Source organism: Urocampus carinirostris, chromosome 13 (genome assembly GCF_059441175.1).
Source record: "Urocampus carinirostris isolate Australia breed hairy pipefish chromosome 13, RoL_Ucar_1.0, whole genome shotgun sequence".
Taxonomy (NCBI): Eukaryota; Metazoa; Chordata; class Actinopteri; order Syngnathiformes; family Syngnathidae; genus Urocampus; species Urocampus carinirostris.
The window spans coordinates 15,027,099-15,051,957 of record NC_142361.1 but is presented as its reverse complement, the minus strand read 5'-3'; the positions used below and the strand labels follow the sequence as shown (position 1 = coordinate 15,051,957).

General features: G+C 39.9%; 1 protein-coding gene across 1 annotated transcript; it reads right to left on the bottom strand.

Annotated features, from left to right (window-relative positions):
• Window positions 1-9,487: 9,487 nt before the first annotated feature.
• On the bottom strand, window positions 9,488-24,636 carry klf5a (Kruppel like factor 5a). The gene is made up of 4 exons (XM_088351754.1): window positions 24,111-24,636; window positions 20,427-21,372; window positions 17,257-17,316; window positions 9,488-11,328 (listed from the first exon to the last, which is right to left on the bottom strand). Exons 1-4 carry the CDS (start codon window positions 24,276-24,278, stop codon window positions 11,150-11,152), a joined length of 1,353 nt encoding a protein of 450 aa, XP_088207880.1. The 5' UTR covers window positions 24,279-24,636; the 3' UTR covers window positions 9,488-11,149.
• Window positions 24,637-24,859: the final 223 nt, after the last annotated feature.

The following is a 24,859-nucleotide window of genomic DNA, read 5'->3' as shown; positions in this document are numbered from 1 at the left end:
TTAAGTAGAATAATACATTGTCTTATTCAAATTATTAATTCATTTTCAGCTTTAAATTATTGTTGGTAATATACTGATTAAAGCGATAACCACAAACCTGTCTTTTTTCATTTTCTCCTTTTATACTTCCTTATTTTCTTAACTTCTTTATACAACATAATAATTCGTAATTTAATGCATCAAAGGAAGTGAGCCGTTTGAGAGCCGGCTCTCTTTAATAAGTTGAGCCGAAAAAGCCGGTTCCCTAAAAAGAGACCGAATTACTTTCACTACACAACTACCACATTAAATCCGAGGCGGCAGACGCATGCGCACAGTGTCATCAAACCGCTCGCTTCGTTTGCAACGAAAAAAAAAACGATACCGAGATAGAGGCTACTGCGGCGAACTCGTTTGACATGATTTATTTGCTGTTTCATGATAGGCGGTGTTTACCGGATGGTACCCATAATTGACAAATTTGCGTTTTTCCGTACAGATTTTCTCGTACATCTTACATGTCTTAAAATGCATAATAAACGTACTTTGTACGGCAAAAGAGTACAGGTTGACAGGTATGTTATTAGATGCTATATTCACGGTTCATGTTCACGGATCCCTTCACTGTCTGGGTCGTTGGGACACCACTGAGTACCAACGCAGGACAGCTCTGTCCACTGCTGACGGTTTCTGGCCTGCATAATGGTTGTGGCAAAGTTGGCACCAGTCCATTCCTTGATGTTGTCGGCCCAGTTCATTTTCTATCCTCCTCTCTCCCTGCCCCTTTGAACTGTGCCTTGGAGAATGATCTTGGCCAGTCCTGATGATCTACCATTAGGCCGCAGTTTTCATCTTTGCGCAGTTTACAACAGTTCTCTGTAGGGTCCAATGTGCCTCCTGATTGTGATGTGCACTTTTTCGTGATGCCTAGAAGTTTCCTGTAGCATTGCATCTCCATGGCCTGGATTTTCTTTTCCATCTTTGCTTTAAGAGTCCATGTCTCGCAAGCTTAAAGAAAGATGGAAGTAACCAGCACTTGCATTAGTCAGATCTTTGATTTCACTATAATTTTCCTGTCTCTCTATATGGGTCAAAGTCTGGCAAGTGCAGCTGTGGTTTGAGCTATCCTGGCCATGATTTCTGGTTCTGCCCCCTTTTTTGATATGACAGTTATGCGACAGTTCCAAGTTATTTAAATTTAGTATCAGGTTTAAGCTTTTAGTGGTTGATGGTTATGTTTGTGGTAATACTTCGGGGTTTTGGTCATTACCTTTTTTTGTCCTGTGCTAATTTGCATCCTTTACCGGGTTGCTGCTTTGTCCAGGCGATTCACCAGATATCTGAGTTCCTGTTCTTCTCTTGCCTGTTCGGCAATATCATTAGAAAAATAGAGGTATGTTATGTAAAAGAAAATATAAAAAAAAATAAAAAATGAAATGAACAAAATCTTCTGCCAATGGATTCAAATTCCCGGTTTGCAGAGTGTATCTTTAAATTGTTCAATCATGTAAAATAATATATTTAAATAAAAGGGAATCATATACTATCTATTATGGCAGATGTCTGATAATGTCTTCATTTTATTATCGGTAAAACAAATCTTAAAATGAATATGAGAACAAGATTTGCGGAACAGGATAAAAGCTAGGACAGTATTTTTGGAATTTTGAAATAAGAAAATGTATTTGCTAAATGCTGTATGAAAAACTTTTGCTAGCTAGTTGGTTTTTCTTATTGAAGTGGAGAAAAGTGGAACAATTAAGAAACACAAACCTTAAAATCAACAATATATTCTAACAATTTATTCTTCGAATGGTGTTTGTTAGGACAGATTTGAGTAAACTATTAACAATTAGGGATAGATCTTGCCAGCTCAGGTTCATTGTGAGGTAGCTTAATGACAACTCATTCAAAGTTGGGCAAGCTTTGGGGTAGAAAATGTATGTACATCAAACAAATACACTATGTGTAACTTCGGGTAGACTAAGGTGTGAGTGTATTTGATGCTGTTCATGGAGCAAATAGCACAAACAGTGGCGTATGGCTGCCACTTGCGAGCGCTTTCATTTTGTCTCTTGAATCATCAAAGACAGAAACTAAAAATCCAAAATGGATGTCTACAGCAAATGACTGATTTTATCAGCTGCAGAACCTACCAAGCTTCTACTATATTCGACAGGAGGTCTTTATTCTTAGTAATGCACATGCATGGTGGGGGATTTGCTCATCCCGACTGTCCTGTCATCAAGGTTAATAAAGTTTGAGATTTTAAGTCAAGTTAGAATTATTGACGCACCAATATTAGTTGAGATGTTAATCTATTACAAGATTCAGGTATGCTATACAGAGGTTACTTTTTAATCATGTGAATAAGTTTATAACCTGTTCACTCTTCCAGCATAACAAAAAAAGATATTGAAAAACATCATACCCAGTGATGTTAGGTGAGGCACGGTCAGATTTATAAATAAATGAACCTACATATTATTTATCATTTGAATGGAGCAGGAAAATAATCTATGAACTGTAGCGCAATAGAAAACATTTTATTGTCCGATTTTAACTTATAAATAAAGTCTACGTGCTACTTCTTTTGAATAAAAACTTCAATCAATAGGAAATCCTCCATTATGAAACAAGAAAAAATATTACAGGATGGCTTGATTTACTGTTGGCCTCCTAATACTATCAGTAATCCCATTGGTTGGAGCTGAGGTGTGCGCCATATCAGAATCCTCGGTATCATTTTTCCCCTCGGCCATGAGGCAAGAGAATTGCATGCCTCACTCTGCATCTGTAGATGATCAGCTCAGTAACATGTCTCATACTAATCATATTATTTAGTATTGTGAAAATTCTGCGGGTTTGAAAAAAAAAGACACTGTGACGCTAAATAAGAAAGAACTTTAACACTGAATAAATATAACCATTTAATACATTTTTTTTTACATTTCCATGAAGACAGGTGAGGCACCGCTTCACCTGCCTCCCTTGCCCGCACGTCCTTGATAATACCTCACTAATTGTAATTAATTTTATTCACTGTCTTCTGTATTTATGACCAAGAAGATAAGAAATTGTCTTTGTAGATTAAAAACAACAAAAAAAGCAAAATGTACATCAGCTACTTTACATGAACTTCAAAAGTATTATAGTGAACCCAGGAGTTCCGTTTACTCTAGAGATGAACACAAAGAGAATTTATTAGTGAAATTTCGGAGTTCCCTCATATTATTTTCCAAAGTATTATACGAAGGTCAACACAAGATCCCTGCTGATGTCGTGGCGCAAATGCAGGCAAACTCCCTCAAAGTGGACGCTCTTTGATGTTTTTATGGATCTTGGTTTCACAACTATTATTTCAGTTGAAGCAAAGGGAAAGTTCACGTAGGAGCGGCGGTAAAATATAAAAGGCCACACCTGTCTCATAGATCGGAGATTCTGGTTCTCAAGCTTTCTTTTTTTAGTTTTTCTTTTGCTCGAACAGCCTCTTCAACCTGCTGCCGTCAGGGAAAAGTCTGCCGGCTTTCAGCGCCAGAACCAGCAGGCTCAAGGAGATCTTTTTCCATCAGGTGGATCTCTCCCACGTAGCATATTTGACAATAAAGTTGAAGTTAAATTGTTTAGGTTATAGCACCCCCAACTCACCGCAGCATCTTGGAATTGTATATTTGGCCCAAAAAATGTTTTAAGTATAGTGCTCATAAATATACAGATTACAAGAACAATAACTTTGTTGTTTGCATTCTATGAAAGTTTCAAAGTTCCCCAAATTGCATAGAAAAAAATGAGAGCTTCACTGTCACCTACTGTACTATATGTGCAACTTCACTTACATAAGTACAGGTCGTGCAGAATTATTAGGCAAGTTGTATTTTTGAGGATTAATTTTATTATTGAACAACAACCATGTTCTTAATGAACCCAAAAGTCTCATTAATATCAAAGCTGAATATTTTGGAAGTTGGAGTGAGGCTTTTTTAGTTTTAGCTATTTTAGGAGGATATCTGTGTGTGCAGGTGACTATTACTGTGCATAATTATTAGGCAACTTAACAAAAAACAGCAATAATGGAACAGGTTAAGAGAATTATTTATTTATTTTCATCAGGGAAACCAATATAACAGCTCAACATTCATAAATATACATTTCTGACATTCAAAAACAAAACAAAAACAAATCAGTGACCAATATAGCCACCTTTCTTTGCAAGGACACTCAAAAGCCTGCCATCCATGGATTCTGTCAGTGCTTTGATCTGTTCACGATCAACATTGCGTGCAGGAGCAACCACAGCCTCCCAGACACTGTTCAGAGAGGTGTACTGTTTTCCCTCCTTGTAAATCTCACATTTGATGAGGGACCACAGGTTCTCTATGGGGTTCAGATCAGGTGAACAAGGAGGCCATGTCATTAGTTTTTCTTCTTTTAGACCCTTTCTTGCCAGCCACGCTGTGGAGTACTTGGATGCGTGTGATGGAGCGTTGTCCTGCATGAAAATCATGTTTTTCTTGAAGGATGCGGACTTCTTCCTGTACCACTGCTTGAAGAAGGTGTCTTCCAGAAACTGGCAGTAGGACTGGGAGTTGAGCTTGAGTCCATCCTCAACCCGAAAAGGCCCCACAAGCTCATCTTTGATGATACCAGCCCATACCAGTACCCCACCTCCACCTTGCTGGCGTCTGAGGCGGACTGGAGCTCTCTGCCCTTTACCGATCCAGCCACGGGCCCATCCATCTGGCCCATCAAGACTCACTCTCATTTCATCAGTCCATAAAACCTTAGAAAAATCCGTCTTGAGATTTTTCTTGGCCGAGTCTTGACGTTTCAGCTTGTGTGTCTGGTTCAGTGGTGGTCGTTTTTCAGCCTTTCTTACCTTGGCCATGTCTCTGAGTATTGCACACCTTGTGCTTTTGGGCACTCCAGTGATGTTGCAGCTCTGAAATATGGCAAAACTGGTGGCAAGTGGCATCTTGGCAGCTGTACGCTTGACTTTTCTCAGTTCACGGGCAGTTATTTTGTGCCTTGGTTTTTCTACACGCTTCTTGCGACCCTGTTGACTATTTTGAATGTAACGCTTGATTGTTCGATGATCACGCTTCAGAAGCTTGGCAATTTTAAGAGTGCTGCATCCCTCTGCAAGATATCTCACTATTTTTGACTTTTCAGAGCCTGTCAAGTCCCTCTTCTGACCCATTTTGCCAAAGGAAAGGAAGTTGCCTAATAATTATGCACACCTGATATAGGGTGTTGATGTCATTAGACCACACCCCTTCTCATTACAGAGATGCACATCACCTGATATGCTTAATTGGTAGTAGGCTTTCGAGCCTATACAGCTTGGAGTAAGACAACATGCATAAAGAGGATGATGTGGTCAAAATACTCATTTGCCTAATAATTCTGCACTCCCTGTATGTTACACACTGCAAACAAATACGTTCTTACCACAATGGCCGTACATTTGTTTTTTCAAGTACCATATTTTTTAGACAATAGGGTGCACCTAAAAACCCAAATTTTGCCATACTTCTAACATGTGGCTTCTAATGTAGTTCCCTTATAGAACAGAAAGTACGGTAAATCAAATCGGAAATGCATCATTTAAATGAAATGCGGTAAAAAAATATAGTAATCCTTTATGAATGGATGAATGGTTTTATTTTAGCGAAGAAACTGATCTTGTTTTTTCTCTTCAAACTATGTTTTTATTATCTGACTTTTTTACGCAACCCGTTTAAAGTAGTTTTATTTGAATGTGCCCGAGTATTGGTACTGTAACTAAAATGCCTAGGTCTGGCTCATCTCTGAAGAGCGGAATGATGCTTTACACCGAATAATAACGGCGAACTGATAATGAAAGTGCTGTATCTCACTACATTTAACTCAGGGGTCTCAAACTCAATTGAGTTGGGGGCAGGTGAACCTTGGGTCTCCTTTTTCATTTTTCTTTTCCTTGAATTTTACTTTTTGTCTTATTTCTTTTTTTTTTTTTTTTTTCGTTTTTCCTCGTTTTTTGGGGGGGAGGGGCTGCTTTTTTCATCTCTTTATTTTGTTATTTCTCTTCTTTTTAAAATTAATAAGGTGCATTTTGTTCACTTTGAGTCTCCGTATTTTGTTTTTGTTAAGCCCCCCAAACCGCCTTTGTTCTTTGTTTTTTAGGGGTTCAAAAAAGAGAAAAAGCACGTTAAGAAATAAGTTACAAAAAAAAACAATGTTTGCAAAATTTAATATACCTGGTGACTTATTTTGTCTTTTTAAATTGTTACTGCTAAATGCTATTACCCTTCTTTTGATTGCACTATTGCTACATTTCTTTTTCATCATTATTATAAAATATAAAAAGCTCAGTAGCCTAGATGGTAAGGCGCCCGCTTTGAGACTGGGAGGTTCGGGTTCGCGCCCCGGCCGAGTCATTCCTAAGACTTAAAAAGTGGTCGGCGGCGCCCTCTGTTGGCTGCGGCTGCATCGGCTCGCTACAACGGGTCAGGTGCAATCGACATTTCGTTCTGTGTACATTGTTACACAGAATGACAATACAAGGAAATTATTATTATTAATTATTATAACTTGTGCCAGTTTTCTAAGCACTAAGTTGTAATTATTTTCCTATTCATCCTGATAGTCTTTTATCCTTTCTCACTTTTAAGTCTTTATTGCATGTTTACTCTGGAGTGCCATGTTTAATGTGGTTGAATACAATGTTTCACAATATTGATATCAATGAAAATAAAGACAATTTAATTCAATTAAAAACAACCTTCGGCTAAAGGTATGTGCGCACTTTCTTCTTGCAGTGTAAGGTTTAAATTATCATATAAACTGCGTATTATTTTCTCAGGTTTGCATTTATTTTTTCTTGTATCAATTTACATTGTTAATTTAAAGTAGAGAATTACCCAGGCTTAAACAAATTACATATGTGAATGCTTTCTCAACTTTATGTACTATGTTCGCTAAATGTACTTGCGAGAAACATAAACGGCAACACGCAACTTATTTATCAAGTCCATCTAACTGGAGTTGGTTTTCAAGCACTTCAAGCAAAACATGGATGATGAATGAGACACTTGACTCTAATAGAGGCTTTGCTATTGAAATGGCAGCAGTTATTCATGTCACCCAAAAATGCACTTGGAGGTGAAAATGCGGAGAAACATGTGACAAAACATTGCAAGGCATTTATAAAAGTGTCAGTTGACTTTTTTTTTTAATTATTATTATTAGATTTCACTCAGTTGAAGAAAAAAAAAACAACTTTTGTCTTTGGAACGTTAAACGAACAGGAGGGGGAAAAACAATATGCATGACAAAAATTGACATTGAACGCAGGGTGACTTCTTTTTCCTGCACTTTTGTTTACAACAAAAAGAAAACAAAGCTAAAAAAAAAAAAGATATTTACAGTGCATCAATTTATATTTACATTAAGGCATTTTTGCTGGGGCCAAAGACGGGCAATGTGTGATACACAAATAAATAGTCAGATGGAGCGTGAGATAAACGTTTACAGTGCCGTTCTGTGGATGCTACCTGTTGTTGCTGAACAAAAACACACACATACACACAGTCAACACCATTTCAGACTTAATTTACAGTGCCTAGCGAAAGTAATGAAACCCCGCGACATTTTGTCATATTGCCACTTTTCAGTCTTCAAACTTAAAGCTTTGAAACGAAAAATCTTTCTCATAGAATCAACAAAGTGAGACAATCATGAAGTGGAACCCAATTATTTCAACATTTTATGCTAAAATTACAACTAGAAAAAAGAAAAGTAAATATTGGCCCCCTGTTTTCCAGCTCAGCCAAGTGACTCCAGAAGTAACCGGATGACTTCCGAACAATCCAATGTCAACCTAAATGACAATGTGCACCTGTGTGTCAGTAGCAGTTTAAATGCACCTGCTCTTTGATGGGCTCAGAGGTCTGTGAAAGGAGCCTGACAGCATAATAAAAACCAAAGAACACACTAGGCAGGTCCAGAATACAGTTGTGGTTAAGTTCAAAGCAGGAATAGGTTACAAGAAGATTTTGTAACATTAAGACATCGCCTGAAGCACGGTGTGAGCAATAATGTAGAAATGGAAAAGTCAACTGCAGACCTACCAAGACCTGGCTGTCCCTCTACACATTCGGCCCAAACAAGAAAAGATCTAATCAGAGAGGCAACCAAGAGACCCAAGATCTTATTGGATGAGTTGCAGGCATAAACAGCTGAGTTGGTACGATCTGTGCTTAAGACAACTCTTGTCGTACTCTGCATAGATCTACAATTTATGGAAAAGTGAAAAGGAGAAATCCCCTCCTGAAAGAATACCGTAAAAAGGCCTGTTTGGTTTGCAAGAAGCCACATGGGAGACAAAATTATGTGCAACAAGGTGCACTGGTCAGATAAGACCAAAATTAAATTTTTGAGCTGAATGCAAAGCTTTACGTTTAACGTAAGTGTAACACTTTACATCACCGTGAAAACACCACTCCCACTGTCAAACATGGCATCTTGCTCAGAGGTTGCCTTTCTTCAGCAGGGAATGGGAAGATCGTTTGGAGTAGCTGGGAAGATGGATGGAGCCAAATACAGGACGATTCTGGCAGAAACCCTGGTGGGGTCTGCAAGAGACTTAAGAATCTAGGCGTAGGTTCACCTTCCACCAGAAAAACGGCCCTAAACATAGGGCAAAATCTACAATCGGATGGTTTAAAACTAACAATATAAAATGCGTTAGAATGGCCAAGCCAAAGTCCAAAACTCAATCTTATAATTTGTGGAAAGAAGTAGAATGCTGAGCACAAATGATCACCGTCAAACCTTATGGAACTGTTTTGTAAGGAAGAATGGACAACTATTTCTGTTTCAAGATGTGCAAAACTTAATACACCTAAGGAGGTTGTACAAAGTATTAAGTAAACGGGGGCCAGTAGTTTTGCAACCCCTACTTTTCCGTTTTTATCTGTTAGCGCAATATAAAATGTTGGATGAATTTAGTTGATTTACACGATTGTCAAGCATTTTTTGAGTTCTTTATCTCTAAGTTTGAAGTATGGAAACATGTCAAAAGGTTCTCTCAATACCCTCGAAAGGCACCGTACACGTCGGCCGAGGAAATATTTTTTTCCGTTGAGAAAAAAACGAAAAACAGCACCGTGATTGTTAAATAGTCTGAGTGCAGCGCAACTCTGCTAGCATCGATTGAACCCAAGCAGACGGGATTGAGGCACTTCCAAGGAAAGTGGAGATGACCACAGGCGTTGGTTTCAAAAAAATAAAGGAGCTTGGAAGATGCAAGGGATTAGACGAGAGTGTTTTTCGAGCTGCTCGTGTTTGTCTGCTTCGCTAAAAGACAAAATGAATAATTGATCGGCTAATTGCTGCTCTTTAGCAACCTCCCTCCTGCTGAATTTGAAAACAAAAAAAAAATTCCTTCCATACACCATATGCCCGTGTCCTTTTTCCCTTCCTTCCATCTACCGGCGCACTGATAGTCCGTCCAGTGGTGTCGTTTTTACTCACTATCAACGATTCTTTAGTGCATATCAAAAAATCTTAAAAAAAAAGATACCCCAAAATAAGTACAACCTGGATTTTCCAGTTCTTTGAAGTAACAAAATAAGATTTGGCTTGTCTAGTTTCACACATTCATTCATACTTTTCCACAGGCCGAATGGTCACAAGGGTCGCGGCTGATTTGGGGAGGGGGCCGCCCCAGATTGGTCGCCACGACTGCTCACAAGATTTGCACGAGGAACCGAAAATGCACACACCTCAATTTGACCCCCCGAAATGCATGCATTGGAATTTTCTGCACAATTTGTTGTTCTCAAAATGAAATCAATGACAAAAGTCACACTGAGTCTTGTAATCGGGAATAAAAGGAATGTGCGTAATTACAGATACAACAGTGATAAGTAAATCCTTGTTTTTAATATTGGACACCTGCAAAGGATGCCAGTTTGTTATTTTGACTATTACGCCTTACTTTTATCAATTTATACTGTTATGCACTGTTGATATCACTGTCACAATGGGCAAATAATGTCTCTGTTCTTTGACTTTCACACCCTTTTAGGGCAAATCTGCTTTTTGTAACCTAAAAGATTTAATAGAATATTTTTAGCATTGATATGGAATTTCTACTTGCATGTTCAAAGTTCATTGAGGTATTTTCTCCTTATTTTGAGTGTCTACTAAACTATAAACCTACAAAACAATATTTAGTACTCAAATTTGGAATCCTAATCCCTCAGGAACTCCAATCCTAATTTATAATCATTTACCTTAAACTTTTACTAAGGGCAGGGTTTCAAATTAAGGTTGTAAATTGGATAGCATTTCAAATTCGAGTTTTGGGTTCAAATTAGGGATTTAAACGAGATTGGGGTCCAAACTAGGGGGTTGTATGAAATAAATGTATCCGAATAATGATTACCAGTAGATGGAAATCACCTTGAGAGCTATCTTCTTACCTGCTTTCAATGACTTTCTCCTCCACCCCAGCTTCAGCTCATTGTCAACTTCTACAAAGCTTGATGATGAACTGCAGCTGTATTGGCTAAGGGACACTTTACTCATGCCTCTTGCCGACCAGGGTTCCCTATACCTGCAGTAGATTATTTTTTCAAAAATATTTCCTTTTGGTGTCAAAACCTGACTGCGGTGAATCAGGAACAGCAATTAGTGTACTCAAAACAAATGCAATAACCAAAACTCGGACGTCAAATTCAGTTTGTGTGCATTTTCGTTTGATCCTAAAATTTGTGAGTAAACAGTTGAACGTTCACACCTATGGCCAATATATTCTCCAATGAAGCTCACATTCATAAATTTGGAATGTGGGACGTACGCAAACTCCACGCTGGCCCGACAGTGCCAGGAATCGAACCCCCCGCATCTCAGCGCAGGGAATAAAAACATGCTAAGCGCTCGTTCCCCGCGCTGCTGACTTTTGCGCAGCGCAGGCATCCTAAGTGCTATCGTCGCAGACTTCAAAAGCCTGCCAAACTTTTTTTCACCTCAGACTTGACTGAGTGGATTTGAAGATTGTTGGTTGTTCCTGCTCCACGATGGGTGTTGGTGAGAGACCAGGAAAAACAAAATTAGAAAAACAACAAAAAAAAAAGACATTTTTTCAAAATTGGCATGAGCGAATGGCTTCACGCGTGGTCAAGTGTTAGTTCTGGTGCCTCTTCATGTGCAGGGCCAGGTGGTCCGAGCGGGAGAAGGAGCGCGAACACACGGCGCACTGGAAAGGTTTTGCGCCCGTGTGCTTGCGGTAATGGCGCGTAAGCTCGTCCGAGCGGGCGAACCGCCAGTCGCAGCTGTCCCACGTGCACCGGTAAGGCTTCTCACCTGTCAATGAAAGCTAGGGTCAAAAAGTTGCAAATACAAGCAGCCCCTTAGAGATCAAACGAGTACCCAGTCTTTAAATGAAAAGGAGGTATCGTGATTTCTGCCAAGTGCTCGGAATGTCAAAGTGAATAAATTCATTAAAATACGAGTAAACTGGGGTAATTAAGTATGACTCCCTTCCGCAGCCAAATGCCTCATCTAATTATGACGCACATTAATGAATGAACAAGATTATCATTGTCCCCATAGAGTAAGATTCTAGTCTTGGCAAAATCAGAAGGGAAATGTCTAAGAAAAGTAACACATTGTGCCACAATTAAGACACTCCTTTGCAGAATCTGTCCATAGCTGTCAATCTCAATCAACTAGCATAACAGCCAAAATTATTAAAGTGCCATAAGCATATACGCATGAGAGTGATAAAATCTGTTATGTATAAATGCTTGGAATATTTCTAACACGTTGTGTCGGCTGACTGAATAATTAATTGTAGTGCTAGGGGACTAATTATCGAATATATTTTTCCTAATATAATGTCACAGTTTTCGACACAATAGAAAAACTTACATGACATAAATATCATCTTATTTTTCTTAATACTGTATTTGTATGTTATAACTTTTCAAATGTGATTTTGGTGATAAGAAAAGATGGGTTAAGTATCTATTACACTATGGACACTTTAAACTGGACCATATTCGGACCATTCTTTCAATATAGTCACTTTTAACTGTGTTTTATCTTATTACCTTAACTCATCTTGAGTTAATCTTGTATTTTTATCTCTTGATATCCGATATATTTTTTTATGTACACATGTATATAGTATCTTAAATTTATTACGCTGGCAACTGCGTGGACAGCAAAGTAAGAATTTCATTGTGCAGTGAGTTGCGGTTCTTTACTTTACATAGGACAATAAACACTTGGAATCTTGAATATTTAGGGCTAAACTTGGATGATTTTGCAATGCTGAAATCGTATTAATTGGTTTTCGGTTATTTCTAATGGGCAAATTTTCAGAGAACGAAAATTCTAGATACGAGCTGGATCCGGGAACCTTGTATGTAGAAGGGCCACTGTAACTGGGTTAATTCAACTGAGCCATTTTCACAAAAATCTACTTAGATAGGTGGGGGGAAGGGGGTGAATTCTGGTTTCATGAAGAAAAAAAATAAAAGAAACGGTTGTCTTTTTCGAAACAAAACTAGAAATAGGATGATTTTGTTTGAAAAAACATAAGCGCGAGTTGTTTTTTGGAGCAAGAGCCATTCTGTTTTAAACCCTTTTTAAACTGTTGATAACCTAAAATATTGGGCTGTATTGAAAGAAGCAATTCAAAGTAGAAATTTGGTCCTCCAAAACTAGGCTCCATTTTTGTTTATAAAACGTATCAAAATCCATGTTGTTTAAAACCTTCTTTAAAAATCACATCATTGTTTTAAAACCCAAGGAATACTTTGTTTAAAACAACCTAATAGAAGGAGGCCGTAAATTACAAAAAAAAATGTAGGTTGTTAGTCTTCTTTATTTTTAATAAAAAATACGTCAATGACGTGGGTTTTTTGGAACCCAGGTAAGGTGTTCTCTGAGCCCAAGTATCGGTGAATCGGAACGGTGGATTTCTTTTCCGATCCGGTATTTATTCATGATTATTTTTCAAAGGATTTTGACTATCTTCGACGTGCCTGTTTTAAAAGTCATTTGCTTTTTCCCACCACAGTGAGCACAGTAAGTGACATAAACATGACTGAGGCTGAGTTGAGTCACACGGATTAGAAGGAACCAGAAAGACAGGTTGGCTGTGGTGCACCTCCTCCCAATCCCACCCCCAAACCCCCATGGGGGCCATCCGTGTCGGCCATCTTCTTTGTTACCTGTCATATCCCCCAAAAAACCTCTTTCATCTACCCCGACAGCAATCAGAAAGGAATGTATTTGCATTTGACTGACTTTTTAAATACGTATGTATAAATGTACAGTATTTGTTATGTTATACATTCCTTCACTGACTGTCTGGGAGTTGAAACTCTCTACTACAGCCTTTTAGTGACTCGTCTCTTTTCCTATTCAGCTGATGTTATCGAATACAGTAGTTGTCTTGATTAATTGTTGTGACGATAAACTGTATTTTCCGGACTATAAAAGGCGCACCTAAAAACTCCCAATTGGCCAGAAGTTTGAAAGTCCGCCTTGAACGGCAAAATGGTGGATATGATTGGAGTATTTATCGGTGTGTGTTACAGTCAACTACGGTATTTGAGCAATGATTTATCCATCGACAATGATCGCTAGCCCTACTCGCAAAACGTTGCATGCGATGGCATTCAAACCAGGTTGTGGCGGAGAGTGTACTTTACCACTTGACCACTACTGTTACGGATACATACAAAAAGGCATTAGAACTTATCACATTATTTTTACTCACGGTTTCAGAAACACTGATTTGCACAGTGCATTTTGTTCAGCATTCTGATAGGTTAAACGGTCTCCCCGCGTCTTCACCCGTGCTTCAATAACATTGCGAAAGACAGTAACAATAAACTCTTTTCAACAAAATACTGTCCAAGCTCTTTTATGAACGGATACATATTAAACCGCAACGTTAACGACGCACAAGTGAGAAAGGGGAGGGACTTTTTAACCTAACCGCATGCAGGACAAAATGCACTATGCAAATCAGTGTTTCTGGCACCGTGACTAAAAACAATGAGATAAGCTTTAATGGATTTTGTGTGTGTCATCTGTACCACTGGTGATCTAGTGGTGCCATCACTGCAACAAACTGGGTTCAAATCCCATTGCAAACATTGGTTTTGAAAATTTGAATAGAGTCCACTTATCGACACCTCGATTATTTCACTTTTATATGCTGTACATATATAAAAGTTACACATAAATATACACGGTAGCTCTTACTATAGTCTCAATTTCATGCGCCTTAGTTATAGTCCAATATAGTCCAATGCCTTATGTATGAAAAATGCATTATATGGGTGCGCCTTATAATCCAGTGCGCATTATAGTACGGAAAAAACAGTAAATGCTGTGGTTTTATTTGTTTTAAACGTGAAATTGCATCTGTAAAGAAAACAATGAACCGGGCGGGACTTCATATCCGACAACACACCCAAAAAGCCGTGTGACGCATGCGCAAACGCAAACAAACACACAATCAGGATAATGGATGTTGATGGCGATTAGAGGGGGAACTCCCACGAGGACCCAAACGCATTAGGAATCATCTCATACAGATTAGTGACAGGTGGATGTGTGCAGTCAAGCGTCTGAAGGAGAGCGGCGGCCCATCGAGTAACAAAAAGAAAGACGGCGAGGGAGTGGGGGAGGACGACGAGGGGGCCGATGTGCATCCTGGGAGGTTTTTGAAGGTGGAAGAAAAGAAAAAAACAGGCGAGAACACAAAGAATAGGCAATAAGGAAATTGGTTGGGAGTCGCTTTGTGCGGCAGAGCAATATTCAATTGCCGTGTTCCACATCCCAGCCTCTCCATCCGACTTGGCTTAGGTGTGCGTTGGTTAGCATGTACCATAATCGTGTATAATGCACTTTTTTTCCTAAAAAAGCACTCAAAGTTTGGGTGCCCGTCATACCCAAGGCTTTACGGTAGTATATCACTGTATACGTGCAATCAGTCAAACATATCACTGACAAAAATCATACAATATTGAATGTAACTGCATATCTTGACCCATGAGACACACAGTCTATTTTTTAGTAAAATATCTAAAATCACATAATAATAATAATAATAATAATTTCCTTTGTATTGTCATTCTATGTAACAATGTACACAGAACGAAATGTCGATACACCTGACCCGTTGTAGCGAGTCGATGCAGCCGCAGCCAAACAGAGGGCGCCGCCATTATACCAATTAGGTATGTCTCGGCCGAGGCGCGAACCAGCGACCTCCCAGTCTCAAAGCGGGCACACTACCATCTAGGCTACTGATGCGTGAACATTTCATAATAAATAAGGTAATTCAATGGCTAGTCCTCAGAGGGGAGGTGCTTCTTCATTTAGTTCCTCCCCCACTCTGATCCACGAGTTAAAGATGGGCTGCATCATTGGGGTGTCCATAAACAGTTAGAAGTATAATATTTTTTCCATTAAGTATGTGTGAACAATGCCCAACTGAGATCAAAGAGCCTTTATAAAAAATTCCAAAGCGCCCATCTGATTTTATCATACTTTTAATTGTTTTACTTTTACTTTACCTTTAGACTCACAACACATTAGGAAGCTACAAAGGGGGGAGGGGGGTAAAAAGAAATTTCAATCCAATCCAAACTGCTAAAAAGATTTAAGAAAAAAAAAAGTTTTACTTAAGCGCATCTAAAAAATGCACGTACTTGCACATGCACTAAAGTAACTTGTAAGAGGCTGACATGATGACTTAAGCCAAAAGATGTCGCCAGCGAGAACATTTCCAAATTCCAGGCAACACCTTTGAGTATTGCTGTTTTGCATAATTACCTATAGCTAGATTTATAAAGTTTCAACTCAGTATTCATCATATTTTCAATGATATATTGGTACAAAAAGAAGAACCGTTTTGCATATGATGCTTCTTTCAAAATTGCCGATCATGCTGAAGTTCATTAAGCAGGTAGCCGAAAATTCACTGTACCAGAGACAAACAATACAGAATGGATAAAACAGAAAGTCATACTGAAATATCTAAATAAAACCAAAAAAAACACGACGAGGGAAACATGTCTTTGGTGTATTCCATGATGAATCGGACTTTGAAGTACATTAAATAAATACATTTTATTTTGGTCATGTGTTTATAGTTCACTGATTGAAGTTTATTCTGTTGATAATGAGCAAAAAAGATTTCATAGGATGCCAGTTGGTTATTTTGATTATAGTCAAAATTATTGGCGCTGTTTGTTATTTTGACCGTTACATCATTATAGCTATCGGCCAATCATGTTGCTGTTCTTTGATTTTCACACCCCTTAGGGGAAATCTGTTTTTGTAAACTTGAAGATTCAACAAAACGGGGGGCTAAAGGGAGGGGCTGTTGGACAGGATGGAATCCTCTTATCTGATGGCTCCTCTCCCAGTCCCCAATGCGAGTTCAATATCCATTGATGTCTTCTCTCCTTATTATGAGTGTCTACTAAAGTTTAAACTTAACATTTACATCGTCAATAAATGATTTGTCATGGCCGCACACATTCGTCAACATTTCTTACTGACAATGCTTAGATTGAGCCGGGAAAAAGTGAAAGAAAATCTTATAAAGATTTTCAATGAAGGATTGGGGGGGCGTGTTATACTCCAGTGTGTGTTATACATGAATCAATACGGTATGTAAGTGTGTGAGTATAATGTGGAATGCGTAGATATCAACAGAAGCTTTGTTTAGTTAGCTGCTCTGAGGTGGGGCCCGAAAAACACCTCCTGGGCCTTATTTGTTGCTTCTGTTCGTCCAAACTAACAATTGGGCAGACAAGGACGGACAAAAAGAAGGGAAAAAAAATAACCTCGGGGGTTCTTTGTCGCACCCAAAAACGTCCTCCTTGATTACAAACTCACTATTACGCTTCTCGATTTTGACCGTCAATTATTGACAAAAGTGCGCTTACTGCTAAAAATTCCCAAGTATTTCATGGTAAGCGAGCTGCCGTTGTGCCACATACCCCGAGTGTCATCCCGCCTTGAAACTCGGTCACATGGCAGAAGTGTGTAACTTCCACCTGTTTTGATGGAATAGTATATCGCGCCGACCATGCGGAATGGTGCAACGGGCTACATTTACACATCTGCGACGGCGTGCCAGCAACACGACACCCTGCCCGGCAACACGATGGCGGACGCCGAAACAAGAGTCGCGCGCTGGTTTTCGTCCCGAGCTATTCTTATTATGATCGGAAAGGGATGGCGGGGATGTTTTACCGGTGTGGGTCCTGAGGTGAGCTTTCAGATGCGAAGACTTGGTGTAGACCTTCTTGCAGCCTGTGGGGACAGAAAGTGACGCAAGTCAATCGTGTGCAAAAGGAAGAAGTCATATAAACATTAAAAGAGTCAATAATCAGGGCTGATATCAACATTGATAATTAATAATGAGGTTGAAGTATATTAGCGTCTGAAGATGCAGGTTCTAAGCTGTGGAACACCAATCTGTGTTTCAAAGGACTGGTGTATTTACCTGTCCCTTACTAAATTTGTTTTTTAAATAATTTAATAGTTTATAATGTTTTCAAAATAGGACAGCTGCAAAGAAGATTGCATAAGATGCCAGATAGGTATTGTGACGATTATTCCACACCGTTTGTTGTTTCGACTATTACGTACCGTTTACATAATCGTTACTGTCAACCAATCACGTTGCTCTTCCTTCAGATTTGCACCGTTTAGGGTGGATCTGCTTTATGTAAAATAGGAGATTTAAAGAAAAGGAAGGGGTCAGCGGTGGGTCTTTAGAACAGGTTGGAATTTCTTATCTGAAAGATTGCTCTCCTGTTCTCCTTGCCGGTTTAAAATCCATAGATGTCTTCCCTCCTTATCTTGAGTGTTTACTAAACTTTAGATTTATCAATTGCCTTATATTTTATCTAGTAACATAAAAAAGTAATCCCTGGGAAAAATATTATTATAATGTAGCAGTACTTTAAATGAACAATTTCATTTAAATAACATGTTTCCTTGTTTTAGACATGTTTTATTGCAACAGGGAAAGATGATCGAATGTTTTTGTTAAAACTATTTTAAAATACAGTAAAGGACAAATAGTACTCAAAATGAGCAAAGCAATCGGTGAACGGTGCGACATTCTTTTGAAGTGAGGGGTGAGAAAGTCGGAAAAGGAACAGACTCAGTTTAGCTACAAATGTTTGAGGAGTACTGTAATTATTTCACGATTTGTAGTTGGACCTTACTGAGGGCTCAAAAACAATAAACGAACTGTAGTACGGCAAATGCAAATAAGTAAATCTAAGGCTTTTTGTGAAATTTTCCCGAGCACACCTGGAGATCTTTCACAGCAGATGGATGTCCTAAAAAATATATAATTAGCTACTACGTAGAATGAACAAACACACCGCGTTGGAAGAAACTGGTTGAACCACACCTGATAATTATGACATCACAATTGTGACAATTAACATTCACCTCTGCATTCCGAAAAGGGTTTTTTCAGCATGGCCTTGACATTTTTCAGAACGTCAGAAAATTAGTTTCGAATAGAGAATCAAGAGCAGCCTGCATCATTACAATTAGGAGACATGGTGCGTGCACCAACATGCTCTCGAGAAGCTGTGCTTCTAAGCCCCCTTATACGCTCTGACACCACTCGACCGGCAAGTAGCTGCACATCGAGGAGCTCCCGCGGGATCCTGAGAGGATTCGGAGAGAATTTAAAAAAAAAAAGTAAAAAAGATTCCAGTCAATGAAACGTGGCTCGTTAACCGTTTGAGCCTCCGCGCTGACAAAACAGGCCTGCTTAATTAACGCAAATACGCCCACAGGTTCATTCCATCATCATACCGATGATGTCTTGAAAACCGCAAACATCTATGAGAACGGACTGCCGAGTATGCTAGGGTCATAAAACAGCTGACGACACAAAGAGAAAAGATCGAGTTTTGGAAAAAAACAGAATCAAGTAAGGTGTTGCAATCACTTATTACCCTGGTAATACCAAACAGAGATTAAACAAATCCACAAACAATCCTGAGTTGAAGCAGCAACTAAACTGTGCATTAAAATGAGATAACAAGTGAATTTGTCACAATAATCTTCTAAAAACATTTGAACCCTTTCCTTCTGGCCCTTTAACCGTTGTATACTTTCAATAGCACGGTGATATGTGGCCGAGACCTTCTGCAAATTAACAATGTCCGATTATGCTTGTGAGCTTGCTTGTCAAATCACTAAAAATATCTATAAAAACACAAAAAATCATGTTTAATTCAATACTATCTTAGATGAAAAATGTCCATAATTCTCGAGCAAAATTGAAGGAATAAAACAAAGATATATCAGGATTGGTTCCAAAATGTAAATTCACCAATGCCACACCACTCAGCATAGTAGTTTAGCCTGCTGGAGGCCAATTATAACATACTAGTAAAAGGTACTATTAGACATCGGCACACTGGAATTACAGTAATCTATTGCTGTATGGCGGTTTACTTTTGGAAGTTTTCTTACTTTGCAGATTTTCCTCATGTATTGTGTTCTGCATTCTGATTGGCTAAAAAGTCACTCAGCTCCTTTTCTGCCTGTGTCTGCATGTGCGTCAATGACAATGCAGTCTGAGTAATACACGTATGTGAAACAGCTTAACCAACCTACATTCCATATGCGCAGATTTCTTTATATTTCAATTTTCTCTAAAAGCCATCATGACAAACAAAATGTTATGGACCGACATATGCACCAAAAGGCAGAGGAAGATGCTTTCTATAGCCAACAAAGTTGAACTTCTCGACCCGCTAAACTTTCTCTGGAGACGCGTGGCTCCTAGTGGCTAGCTGGCTTTTTTTCAAAAAGGTTTGATAATGGAAAACTATTTGATTTCAGGACATATTCTTAACTTTTTCCCAATGAACATAGAGACGGTATGTTTTTAATTATATTGTAAGGCTTAATGACATTTTCCATAACGTTCACATGATGGAGACAGAGTATATTTTGAGAGTGAACAAGTTATTTATAGATTAAAAAAAAAAAAACATTTAGAAGCTACAATACTTTTACCTGTTAAACAACTGCTTAAGCCTGTAAATTGGGTGTGTTCTTTGGGTTTAATAGAGTATTAAATTAATGATTAAAAAGGTATTTACTTCTCGGGACCTTTTTTGAAGACAACCACACAAAAATCAAGGGGAAAACTGTATTCCTATTCAAGAGTTTAATGCTAAATGTAAAAGTATTTTATGATGTCACGAGTTGTATTAAAAGGACAGTTTAAAACCAGTCCACAATCGGGACTCATAACAGGTGCGCGTGCCCCCGAGTTATGCAAAGGAAGGTTCTAGCTTGCAGAGCATAAGATGGATACAAGATACCTCTAAAATGCTCAAGCAACAGTATAGATGACAAGCGATTAAATTCATTCTTACCTGGATAATCACAGTGGTGGATCCGTCGCTTCTCCAAATCTGGGTTGTTCCTGCGGTTGTAGCGGGCGGCCGTCAGGACTAGAGTGGTGGCGGTTGCGGTGTGGGGGGGTTGCCCGGCTTGCCCTGAGACAGCGGGTGCCGCACCAGAGACGAGGGGCAGTGCCAGGGCATCGGGCGCCGCTCCGGTTGCGCCGCCTGCCAGCTTGGAGGCAATGGAGGCTGCATACGAAGGAGGCGGCGACATGGTGTGGTGCAGCTCCTTCTGCCTGTCGGGGCTGCCCGGCTCGGAGCTCGGCGGCGAGGGCGGCAGGTAGGGCACCAGCTGCTGCTGGAAGAAATGAGAGTGCGGGTGCGAGAATGGGGGCCCACCGATGAAGGAAGACTTTGTTTGATCTTGTTGGCTGCTACGAAAGGAGGTGAGGATGGCAGGGGAGTGCTGAAGGGGTTGCTCCTGCGGGTTGGGGTGATGGTGAACGTCAATGCTGTCGCCGTGGTGATGCTCCAAACCGGAAATCAGGAGCTGGAAGAGCGAGGCGCCGGCGTCGTGCTGGTGGAGCTGCTGATCGAATGGCGACGACATCTCTTGTTTGATGAAGACCTCCGGCAGGGTTTCGCCACCCGGCTGATTGAAAGCGCTGGTGAAGTCGGGCAAGCCCGACAGATTGGTTTCCATGGAGCCGCAGCTACTAGTGGGCACCTGGAGACCCTGAGAGAAACATGGCGCCGTTGACTCCGTTTTGATCTGGACCAGGTCCCCCTGGGCCTGAGGCAAACGTTGGGCCAAGCTCGATCTCGGGTAGGCCACGTCCGGGAGGAAGAGATTCATGTTGAGGGTATAGGGGGCCTCCCCAAAGAAATTATCCACACCAGTAGCGCCATCTCTTTGAGACTTATGAGTGTCTGGAAGCGGTTCTGGGGAAAGATAGCGGTCCATCTCACACTTTGCCTGAAAAGGAGGAAAATAAATAAAATAAGCATTCTTCTCAGCTTCCGAGCGATCTAGATTTGATTGGTGGCATCACTGCTCAGACATTTATCAAGTAGTCATCAATAGGCAGCTGCCACATTCCCACTCTGCCTGTAAAGCTGAACTCGAAAACCTGCATGCACTCCACTCTTTAACGCTATGCTTTGGTACCAATGCATACCTGTCCACTTATACGTTTTTCTCGTACTTTAATATTTTTTGATCATTTAAAATTGTGCACTCCGTAAAACAATTTTTGTAAACTCATTTTTTAGTTAGACCGATTTTGCTCTAACCTAGATTGTCCTAGTCACTGCTAGCAAAGGATATGTAGATTGCCAATATCGTAGCAGTTCACAAGCAAAGTTGATCCTCGATTAAGCTTTCATTTTGTGCACGTATTGTACGTGCCCAAGACACACCACAGGAAATGGTGGGCATGTGTCATCCAAGTTTAGCCCTAATGGCTTATTTGGGAATTTTCATTATTGCACAACTTTTTTATTGCACTCTTGTTACGATGCACCAATTCTTCATTGCACAATTATTAAAACTTGGGCAAGTCCCCAAGCACTAATTTATAAATATTTTTGCCCCTATATTCTTGAAATTCTCATGTCTTATTCCTCTCTTTAAAGTCTTTATTATACGTTTACTCTTGCGTGCCATGTCTAATCTTGTTGACATAAATGTCAATAAAGACAATTCTATTCAATTGGTTTCTAAAATTACAACATTTGTTATTACTATGTTGTTACTATGTTATAACCAGGTTATGATTTTTTTTTAAAGAAGTATTGTTAAAATAGGCTTAATAAAACACAATCAAAATCACAATGACCCATCAACGGTAAGCTATTTTTATAACTTGTCCATGGGCTACTCAGGTGTTCTTAGGGGGCTATCCATGTTAGAGACCCCTCGTGTAATGCAACCAAAATCGATTGCTAAAAGGCACAAGGGAGAATACAAACTACAGAGACCAAAATGCTCCATTTTACTTTTCATTTTTTGCCCAGCCTTTTTGAGGTTTTCAGTACCCGGAGCAGCAATGTGGCAAACATTTATGTCAGGCACTAGTTAAGACATACTGTCTCTTTAAGTAAATTGTGGCGTTTTGGGGGTAGATGTTAAAGAATCTGAGCGGTCAGTGTGAGTTTCCCAAATGTTCTGTTTACATAATGTTGCAGATCCCTGTTCTACAGAGTCTGTCTTGCTATGAGTAAATAGGTGCTGTGTTATGTTTGCTGAATAAGAGGGAATGCAATGATTAACAAGGGGAGCAATTGGCTGAGGTTGACAGGTATGCGTTTGCTTTAACATCCAGGTATTTGTTTTGCAAAATAAAGAGAGAGGCGAGCCCTAGGAGCTGTTTGAGAACACTCCTGTATATAATGTATGTAAAATAACATATACAATAAATATTTTAAATGAGGAAAATGTTTTCTATTTAATGTTACTTAAATGGTTTTGAAATACAAATGTCTCGACCAATGATTTATTTAATTTAAAATCTGTATGATGGTTAGTGTATTTTTGCTGAGTTTTAAGTTATTTTTTTTCTGAGTGAAAGTTTTATGTACCACTGGGATACCGTAAATATTACACACTGTCCCTTTAAAAACTTTTTAAAATTCCATTTATAAAGAATCAGAAAATTAATTATTTAAATTTAATATGCAATTGTGAGTGTGCGGAACAGTTCTGAAGTCATGAGATCGAACCTCCTGTGGGGAGTTTGCATGTTCTCCCTATGCTTGCGTGGGTTTCCTCCCACATTCCAAAAACATGCGTTTCAGGTTAATTGGCCGGTCCAAATTGTCCCTTGGTGTGTGTTCCCTGCGACTGACTGGCAACCAGTTCAGGGGTTCCCCTGCCCACTGCCCGAAGATAGTTGTGATGGGCTCCAGCACCCCCGCAACCCTACTGAGGATAAGCGGTGCAGACAATGACGGATGGATGGATAATATGTAATTGTAAACTTAATGCTCTGTAAAGGGACAGTGTGTATTATTTAGTGCCCTCTGGATGTAAAAAAAAACATTCATTAATTATCAGTGTATTCTGTTTTTAACATTGAACACCTTGCGATTGTATAGATTTCATAGAATACCAGTTTGTCATTTTGATTATTATTCTACACTTTTGTTTATTGTTTTAAGCCGTTTTCATAATTATCACTATCTGCATTCTTTGACATCCACACCCTTTACGGCGGACCCGCTTTCTGTAACATTCGAGATGTAATAAAAAGAAAGGGCTTTAGAAAAGGTTGGGATTTCTCATCTGAAGGCTTGATCACCTGTTCTGTTTGCAGGTTTTTGGAGGACTTGTTTAACAAAAATAAGGGGAACACCCTTGTTTCCGTGCATGCAAGCCCTTATAGTAGCCTTTTGGGGGGCACTCTTGCTACTTCTCAGCTCCCACACCGGCTGTTCTTAATCGGGCGGTGTTCTCGCTTTAATTTACTCCCCTGCAGGGCAGCCAGAGTTAGCGGGACCTTTCATTCCAGGGTCAGTTGTTTCGAACCAACAACTGTTCGCCAACTGGCTGCACATGCAGGACTCGGAAAAAAACATTCACGGAGATGCCTTGCGTGTTTACGGCAAATGGATCGAAATGATTTGGCAGGCCGGTTAGAAATAACAGCCGCCACGCCCATTGAATCCCAAACACAATCGATCACCGTGCAAGCGTGTTTTTGTCTTTCTTGTTACCTGCGTGAACAAGCTTTGGCCGCCCCTGTCCGAGTCTTGCATCTTGCACTCCAAACCGAAGTCCTCCAGGTGGAATCCTGCAGGCAAGGACGCCTTGTGCAACGGGTAAAACGGCTCTTCGTGGCCGCCGCCGCCTCCTCCTCCGCTCATTGCCAATGTCGCAGCCATGGAGCTCCCAAAAAGGGGGAAACAAGATAAAAAACCCACACTTGGACCGAGCCCGGTTTCAGTTCACCGAAATGAGAAGCGAGGAGAGGTGGAAGATGCTACGGTCGAGCCGGGGGTGCCAAGTGGAGCCGGACAATCTCACTTACATCCCCGTTTGCACTTGTCTCGCCTCCTCCGGCAGCCTTACCATCAGTTTTCTAAGCGTGGCGTTGCAGGGCGGAGCGGGCCTGGTGTAAATACAGCGCACGCGCCGCCTACCAGACCTTTAATAAGCCGCTTGCACATCACTCATTCAAACGCAGCGGCCACCGCCCTCAACTCCTTAGCCGTCGCCGTCTAAAGACATTGAGGACGCGCTCGGCCAACGTCTACAAAGGAAAATCAATGTCTAATAACTGCATTTTATAAGCGTTTCGGAATCGAAAGTTAAAGACAAAAAAAAATGCTTTCAGGAATTCTAACTCGTCGTAAAAAGTGGAAATTAAAAAAATGGAGGTACTCCATTGCGAATGATAGATAGTTTGGCTATTTCACAAAGTGGTTATTTCGAAAGGGTAGAACTTTTATTTGTGAAAACATCC

Bases quoted from the DNA above. Each gene is read 5' to 3' on its own strand.
- klf5a (XM_088351754.1), bottom strand. From the start codon at position 24,278: ATGGCTGCGACATTGGCAATGAGCGGAGGAGGAGGCGGCGGCGGCCAC. The intron at 17,317-20,426 runs GTAAGAATGAAT...CTGTCCCCACAG, and splicing joins CCACCACTGTGATTATCCAG to GCTGCAAGAAGGTCTACACC. The intron at 11,329-17,256 runs GTAAAACATCCC...TTTCATTGACAG, and splicing joins TCACCTCAGGACCCACACCG to GTGAGAAGCCTTACCGGTGC.